The sequence below is a fragment of the Epinephelus lanceolatus genome, chromosome 19 (assembly GCF_041903045.1).
Source record: "Epinephelus lanceolatus isolate andai-2023 chromosome 19, ASM4190304v1, whole genome shotgun sequence".
Classification (NCBI taxonomy): Eukaryota; Metazoa; Chordata; class Actinopteri; order Perciformes; family Serranidae; genus Epinephelus; species Epinephelus lanceolatus.
The window spans coordinates 5,532,011-5,540,451 of NC_135752.1; the positions used below are offsets into that span (position 1 = coordinate 5,532,011).

The window sequence follows — 8,441 nt, forward strand, 5'->3', positions numbered from 1 at the left end:
TTGTTTGTGAGTGCTTCTGGTCAAAAGTAACAGCCTAAGTGACAACATGCTCTCAAAATGCTTTTCGGGGCCTGAAAACACTAAAAGTGACATGATGCTGTTGTCTGACCAACTAGTGATGGAAAACAGATGAAACTGCCTTGCTACTATAGAATTCACCAAACCACATGTTTCTGGCTTGGAAACTTGTTACTGAGTGATTCTGGTCAGAAGTAACAGCCTAAGTGACAACATGCTCTCAAAATGCTTTTCGGGGCCTGAAAGCGCTAAAAGTGACATGATGCTGTTTTCTGACCAACTAGTGATGGAAACCAGAGGAAACTGCCTTGCTACTATAGAATTTACCAAACCACATGTCTCTGGCTTGGAAACTTGTTTCTGAGTGCTTCTGGTCAAAAGTAACAGCCTAAATGACAACATGCTCTCAAAGTGCTTTTTGGGGCCTGTAAATGCTAAAAGTGATATGATGCTGTTTTCTGACCAACTAGTGATGGAAACCAGACGAAACTGCCTTGCTACTATAGAATTCACCAAACCACATGTTTCTGGCTTGGAAAATTGTTTGTGAGTGCTTCTGGTCAAAAGTAACAGCCTAAGTGACAACATGCTCTCAAAATGCTTTTCGGGGCCTGAAAATACTAAAAGTGACATTATGCTGTTTTCTGACCAACTAGTGATGGAAACTACAAGAAACTGCATTGCTACTATATAATTCACCAAACCACATGTTCCTGGCTTGGAAACTTGTTTCTGAGTGCTTCTGGTCAAAAGTAACAGCCTAAGTGACAACATGCTCTCAAAATGTTTTTCGGGTCCAGAAAACGCTAAAAGTGACATGATGCTGTTTTCTGACCAACTACTGATGGAAACCAGAGGAAACTGCCTTGCTACTATAGAATTCTCCAAACCACATGTTTCTGGCTTGGAAACTTATTTCTGAGTGCTTCTGGTCAAAAGTAACAGCCTAAATGACAACATGCTCTCAAAGTGCTTTTCGGGGCCTGAAAATGCTAAAAGTGACATGATGCTGTTTTCTGACAAACTACTGATGGAAACCAGAGGAAACTGCCTTGCTACTATAGAATTCACCAAACCACAAGTATTTGGCTTGGAAACTTGTTTCTGAGTGCTTCTGGTCAAAAGTAACAGCCTAAGTGACAACATGCTCTCAAAATGCTTTTCGGGGCCTGAAAACACTAAAAGTGACATGATGCTGTTTTCTGACAAACTACTGATGGAAACCAGAGGAAACTGCCTTGCTACTATAGAATTCACCAAACCACATGTTTCTGGCTTGGAAACCTGTTTCTGAGTGCTTCTGGTCAAAATTAACAGCCTAAGTGACAACATACTCTCAACATGCTTTTCGGGGCCTGAAAACACTAAAAGTGACATGATGCTGTTTTCTGACCAACTAGTGATAGCAACCAGAGGAAACTGCCTTGCTACTATAGAATTCACCAAACCACATGTTTCTGGCTTGGAAACTTGTTTCTGAGTGCTTCTGGTCAAAAGTAACAGCCTAAGTGACAACATGCTCTCAAAATGCTTTTTGGGGCCTGAAAACGCTAAAAGTGACATGATGCTGTTTTCTGACCAACTAGTGATGGAAACCAGAGGAAACTGCCTTGCTACTATAGAATTCACCAAACCACATGTTTCTGGCTTGGAAACTTGTTTCTGAGTGCTTCTGGTCAAAAGTAACAGCCAAAGTGACAACATGCTCTCAAAATGATTTTCGGGGCCCGGAAACACTAAAAGCGACATGATGCTGTTTTCTGACAAACAAGTGATGGAAACCAGACGAAACTGACTTGCTACTTTAGAATTCACCAAACCACATGTTTCTGGCTTGGAAATCTTAAAATGCTTTTCGGGGCCTGAAAACACTAAAAGTGACATGATGCTGTTTTCTGACCAAATAGTGATGGAAACCAGAAGAAACTGCCTTGCTACTATAGAATTCACCAAACCACATGTTTCTGGCTTGGAAATTTGTGTCTCAGTGCTTCTGGTCAAAAGTAACAGCCTAAGTGACAACATGCTCTCAAAATGCTTTTCGGGGCCTGAAAACACTAAAAGTGACATGATGCTGTTTTCTGACCAACTAGTGATGGAAACCAGAGGAAACTCCCTTGCTACTATAGAATTCACCAAACCACATGTTCCTGGCTTGGAAACTTGTTTCTGAGTGCTTCTAGTCAAACGTAGCAGCCAAAGTGACAACATGCTCTCAAAATGCTTTTCGGGGCCTGAAAACACTAAAAGTGACATGATGCTGTTTTCTGACCAACTAGTGATGGAAACCAAACGAAACTACCTTGCTACTATAGAATTCACCAAACCACATGTTTCTGGCTTGGAAAATTGTTTGTGAGTGCTTCTGGTCAAAAGTAACAGCCTAAGTGACAACATGCTCTCAAAATGCTTTTCGGGTCCAGAAAACGCTAAAAGGGACATGATGCTGTTTTCTGACCAACTAGTGATGGAAACCAGAGGAAACTGCCTTGTTACTATAGAATTCTCCAAACCACATGTTTCTGGCTTGGAAACTTGTTTGTGAGTGCTTCTGGTCAAAAGTAACAGCCTAAGTGACAACATGCTCTCAAAATGCTTTTTGGGGCCTGAAAACACTAAAAGTGACATGATGCTGTTTTCTGACCAACTAGTGATAGAAACCAGAGGAAACTCCCTTACTACTATAGAATTCTCCAAACCACATGTTTCTGGCTTGGAAACTTGTTTCTGAGTGCTTCTGGTGAAAAGTAACAGCCTAAGTGACAACATGCTCTCAAAATGCTGTTCGGGTCCAGAAAACGCTAAAAGTGACATGATGCTGTTTTCTGACCAACTAGTGATGGAAACCAGAGGAAACTGCCTTGTTACTATAGAATTCTCCAAACCACATGTTTCTGGCTTGGAAACTTGTTTCTGAGTGCTTCTGGTCAAAAGTAACAGCCTAAGTGACAACATGCTCTCAAAATGCTTTTCGGGGCCTGAAAACACTAAAAGTGACATGATGCTGTTTTCTGACCAACTAGTGATGGAAAACAGATGAAACTGCCTTGTAACTATATAATTCACCAAACCACATGTTTCTGGCTTGGAAACTTGTTTGTGAGTGCTTCTGGTCAAAAGTAGCAGCCTAAGTGACACCATGCTCTCAAAATGCTTTTCGGGGCCTGAAAACACTAAAAGTGACATGATGCTGTTTTCTGACCAACTACTGATGGAAACTACAAGAAACTGCCTTGCTACTATAGAATTCACCAAACCACATGTTTCTGGCTTGGAAACTTGTTTGTGAGTGCTTCTGGTCAAAAGTAACAGCCTAAGTGACAACATGCTCTCAAAATGCTTTTTGGGGCCTGAAAACACTAAAAGTGACATGATGCTGTTTTCTGACTAACTCGTGATGGAAACTACAAGAAACTGCCTTGTTACTATAGAATTCACCAAACCACATGTTTCTGGCTTGGAAACTTGTTACTGAGTGCTTCTGGTCAGAAGTAACTGCCTAAGTGACAACATGCTCTCAAAATGCTTTTCGGGGCCTGAAAGTGCTAAAAGTGACATGATGCTGTTTTCTGACCAACTAGTGATGGAAACCAGAGGAAACTGCCTTGCTACTATAGAATTTACCAAACCACATGTCTCTGGCTTGGAAACTTGTTTCTGAGTGCTTCTGGTCAAAAGTGACAGCCTAAGTGACAACATGCTCTCAAAGTGCTTTTCGGGGCCTGAAAATGCTAAAAGTGACATGATGCTGTTTTCTGACCAACTACTGATGGAAACTACACGAAACTGCCTTGCTACTATAGAATTCACCAAACCACATGTTTCTGGCTTGGAAACTTGTTACTGAGTGATTCTGATCAAAAGTAACAGCCTAAGTGACAACATGCTCTCAAAATGCTTTTCGGGGCCTGAAAGCGCTAAAAGTGACATGATGCTGTTTTCTGACCAACTAGTGATGGAAACCAGAGGAAACTGCCTTGCTACTATAGAATTTACCAAACCACATGTCTCTGGCTTGGAAACTTGTTTCTGAGTGCTTCTGGTCAAAAGTAACAGCCTAAGTGACAACATGCTCTCAAAGTGCTTTTCTGGGCCTGAAAATGCTAAAAGTGATATGATGCTGTTATCTGACCAACTAGTGATGGAAACCACAAGTAACTGCCTTGCTACTATAGAATTCAGCAAACCACATGTTTCTGGCTTGGAAATCTCAAAATGCTTTTCGGGGCCTGAAAACACTAACAGTGACATGATGCTGTTTTCTGATCAACTAGTGATGGAAACCACAAGAAACTGCCTTACCACTATAGAATTTGCCAAACCACATGTTTCTGGCTTGGAAATTTGTTTCTCAGTGCTTCTGGTCAAAAGTAACAGCCTAAGTGACAACATGCTCTCAAAATGCTTTTCGGGGCCTGAAAACACTAAAAGTGACATGATGCTTTTTTCTGACCAACTACTGATGGAAACTACAAGAAACTGCCTTGCTACTATACAATTCACCAAACCACATGTTTCTGGCTTGGAAACTTGTTTCTGAGTGCTTCTGGTCAAAAGTAACAGCCTAAGTGACAACATGCTCTCAAAATGCTTTTCGGGGCCTGAAAACACTAAAAGCGACATGATGCTGTTTTCTGACAAACTAGTGATGGAAACCAGACGAAACTGCCTTGCTACTATAGAATTCACCAAACCACATGTTTCTGGCTTGGAAATCTCAAAATGCTTTTCGGGGCCTGAAAACACTAAAAGTGACATGATGCTGTTTTCTGACCAACTAGTGATGGAAACCACAAGAAACTGCTTTGCTACTATAGAATTCACCAAACCACATGTTTCTGGCTTGGAAATTTGTGTCTCAGTGCGTCTGGTCAAATGTAACAGCCTAAGTGACAACATGCTCTCAAAATGCTTTTCGGGGCCTGAAAACACTAAAAGTGACATGATGCTGTTTTCTGACCAACTAGTGATGGAAACCAGAGGAAACTGCCTTGATACTATAGAATTCACCAAACCGCATGTTTCTGGCTTGGAAACTTGTTTCTGAGTGCTTCTGGTCAAAAGTAACAGCCTAAGTGACAACATGCTCTCAAAATGCTTTTCGGGGCATGAAAACACTAAAAGTGACATAATGCTGTTTTCTGACCAACTAGTGATGGAAACCAGAGGAAACTGCCTTGTTACTATAGAATTCTCCAAACCACATGTTTCTGGCTTGGAAACTTGTTTGTGAGTGCTTCTGGTCAAAAGTAACAGCCTAAGTGACAACATGCTCTCAAAATGCTTTTCGGGGCCTGAAAACACCTCACCCCTACAAGGTGTTTTTTATGCCTAAACATAACCACATGTTAACCACAGCATTGACATACATAAAATTGAAAATCTGTGGTTTGCAGAAATGTACAACACCAACATTTATTCTGGTGATTGGTTATTGGAATACCAGATAAAAAGGAATAAAAACAAGTTCTACTCACGACATGGAGGGCATTCAGTTGGAGAGAAGAAGGAGAGACAAATAATTTCAGTTGTCACAGTTTTAAATACCAGAATAATTTGTTCCACCAAATCTGATCCACTCTGTTACTTGGCTACTACATTTTTCTATCATCATCACCATCATCATCATCATGCAACAGTCTGTTGGTTGCGTCATAATAGGAGTTGAGGATTGTTTTACCCTTTGTGGCTTAAAGTAAAAAAAAACCTAAGCACCCCAAAAATTACATGACAATATCTTTAAGTCTGGCCTCCCACCTTTCTTCTTTTTGTAAACAGTGAATCCAGTGGCAGCCATGAGGACGACAGCAAGAACAGATAGAAGATATAGAGAGAATGGTAGGAGAGGGAGCAAAACAGGGAAAGGGGACAGGCTCAGCTTTGATGGAAAGTGATGTCAGAGGACGCAAGAATTAGTCCCTACTGATTGGTGAGGGCTAAATCAAATCATACTGCCAAAAAACTGAGGATGGCCCAAAAAAGTAATGTCAACTGGTTGGAGTGTAATAAAATGGCAGTTCAGTCTGAGCAGACTGTGTAAACTTTATGGTGTCAGTGAAAGTACCAGATCATGTGATCCTACCTGTTCTCAGCAGAGAGCTCTTGCCAAAGGCCACATACATCTTCAACCACTCAGGACAAATTTGCGTGATGTAATTTTCATTGTATTTTATTCTAACTTTTTCAGTATCCCATCTCAGTTTGGTGATGACAGCCTGTGGTGTTGGGGCGATCCATGTCAATGTCTTCAGGTCCAATGATATGAAGTCTTCGCCATTGTAACTGTACTGCAATAAACCATTAACCTCTCCAGTCTCATCGTCCCACTCACAGCCAAACATCTGCTGTAAAATATGGATACCTGAGAGACAGAAACAGAGACTGTAATTCACAAAGATGATATCACCAGTGAAAAGGTGATCTTAAACATATTGTGTCATGTGATCTTCCCAATCTTGTGGTGTGCTCATGATTCAAGAGCAGATACTTCGTGCACTTCATCTTTATACGAATGCTTAAAGTTACAATTGTAGATATTGTCTTATGAACTGACACATGACTGCCAAGTCAGTGTCATCTTGCATTCTGTGCACACGTTACATAAACAGTGACACCTGTTGGACACCTGCAGTCTCAGACCCAGCTCTAAATACCTTCCAGATTCCTTTTATGTGCACATGCACACATGCACAGACTTTGCCAAACAAAAAAAACAGGATGCAGTAGATTTTAGCAGTAAAAAGTGACATATAACCTAAATAGATACTGTACCTCTGGTTTGGTTGAAGTGCTGTTTTAAACCATACATGGTGGCTTTGAAGAAGTTTGGCTGGCCCTCAGTACACTCTTGGGTGTACCGCTCCAAGTGCTCGGGAAAGTTTTGTAGAAGACTTTTCATCCAGTCCTGTTTTGGTTCTACTGTGTTTTTGTTGCTGTAGCAGTAACCTATCAGAAGTTCATCAACCACTGCAGCAGCAAGAAACTCTGGGAAGTTTGGGACTCCAGATGATGCAGTTACAAAAAACATCAGGGAGTGTTTCACTGCAGGACAAACAAGGTTTATACATTCAGTGTGAATAAACACACATCATCATCATCATCATAAAAAGCACACTCATCTTGAATATGATGGATTCAGTACAGTCCAGTCCAGTCAAAACATAGTTTTATCAAGTTGGAGTAAAAGTGAGCTACACTGGAACAAAATACAGAGCTGAGAGGAAAGTGATGTAAAGATCTGAAACTGGATCTTACCCGGAGATGAAATGTGACAGAAGAGAAGCAACAAAAGGAACTTCATCTTTTCTTGATTAAGACACGAGGGTTAACAACCAAGCTGGCTCTGTTTTGACCTGTTTTGTTTTCTATGCTATTTCCTCTAGGAGGGAGGTGGGGTCTCTGTTCTGATTTAGGATAGGTGGATGATACAGTAGTTGAGAAACCTGTTTCACGCCTTGACTTCAGTCTTGAAAGACTCCTATACATTCTGCAAGTCACCAGATATCACTGTGCTTCTGTGTTTGAAGCCCTGAAGCTTCATAAGGCTTCATGCGCCCATCAATAGTTCAGACTCGACTAAATTAGGGACTGTATGAAATGTATTGAGGTGGGGAGGGGGCTTTCCAGCATTATTAATATTTTCTTTGAAGACTCCTTAAAAATGTAATACCCTTCCCAGTATCTTAAAACAATATATTTATGACAAAAATGACAAAATGGTGAAAGTACAGCCTCTGTATGTTTCAAAAAAGAGCTGTACATACATGGTTATTAAAGCTTTGTGGCTACTGATGGACTTGTGCAGCACAATATTTTCACCCCACCCTGGATTTCCAATAAGAAAATTACACATGAATTTGATCAGATATTTCTGACATGCTCACTTAGACTTTAACCGCTTCTATGTTGCTTCTTTTCTCCTACAGACCTGGGTTGTAACCAAAGTTTAGAGTGTAGTGAAAGATTAGACTGTGTCTCTAGAAAAGTGTCATCTGACTTTGTCAGAGATTGTGTAGCCTAATAAAGTTTAAAATCTTACATCTGTGTCACAAGTTTTAACACTTACTTGCTCTGACAGAAACAGAAAGCACCCCACAGAAATTAATGCATCATAGATTTTAGAGTAATTTTATTTGACAATAATGATCCTTAAACAAAACTATTACAGATTATTAGGCTATCAACACATATTTTAACATGCTGAGTGTTGGTTGAGAATCTGGAGAAACCATTAGCACACTTTGAGAGAAACACACAAAGATGTTGTTTTTACCTTTTTATTGGGGTGGCAGTAGATTTTTCCAGTAAAACCTCGGCAGATAAGAACCAAACTATAGGCATGTCTAGGGTACAAATAGAGAGAAGTGACTGACTGTTAGAGTACAAACCTATCTAACTCATGAACACACATAATGCTTACTTCA

General features: G+C 40.4%; 1 protein-coding gene across 1 annotated transcript; it reads right to left on the reverse strand.

Moving 5' to 3' along the window:
• Positions 1-6,086: 6,086 nt before the first annotated feature.
• LOC144458767 (major histocompatibility complex class I-related protein 1-like) lies at positions 6,087-7,318 on the reverse strand. Its single transcript, XM_078162179.1, has 3 exons — positions 7,266-7,318; positions 6,790-7,061; positions 6,087-6,379 (listed from the first exon to the last, which is right to left on the reverse strand). The coding sequence occupies exons 1-3, from the start codon at positions 7,316-7,318 to the stop codon at positions 6,087-6,089; spliced, it is 618 nt and encodes a 205-aa protein (XP_078018305.1).
• Positions 7,319-8,441: the final 1,123 nt, after the last annotated feature.

Bases quoted from the DNA above. Each gene is read 5' to 3' on its own strand.
- LOC144458767 (XM_078162179.1), bottom strand. From the start codon at position 7,318: ATGAAGTTCCTTTTGTTGCTTCTCTTCTGTCACATTTCATCTCCGGGT. The intron at 7,062-7,265 runs CCAGTTTCAGAT...TGTTTGTCCTGC, and splicing joins ATTTCATCTCCGGGTAAGAT to AGTGAAACACTCCCTGATGT. The intron at 6,380-6,789 runs GTACAGTATCTA...TCTGTCTCTCAG, and splicing joins GCACTTCAACCAAACCAGAG to GTATCCATATTTTACAGCAG.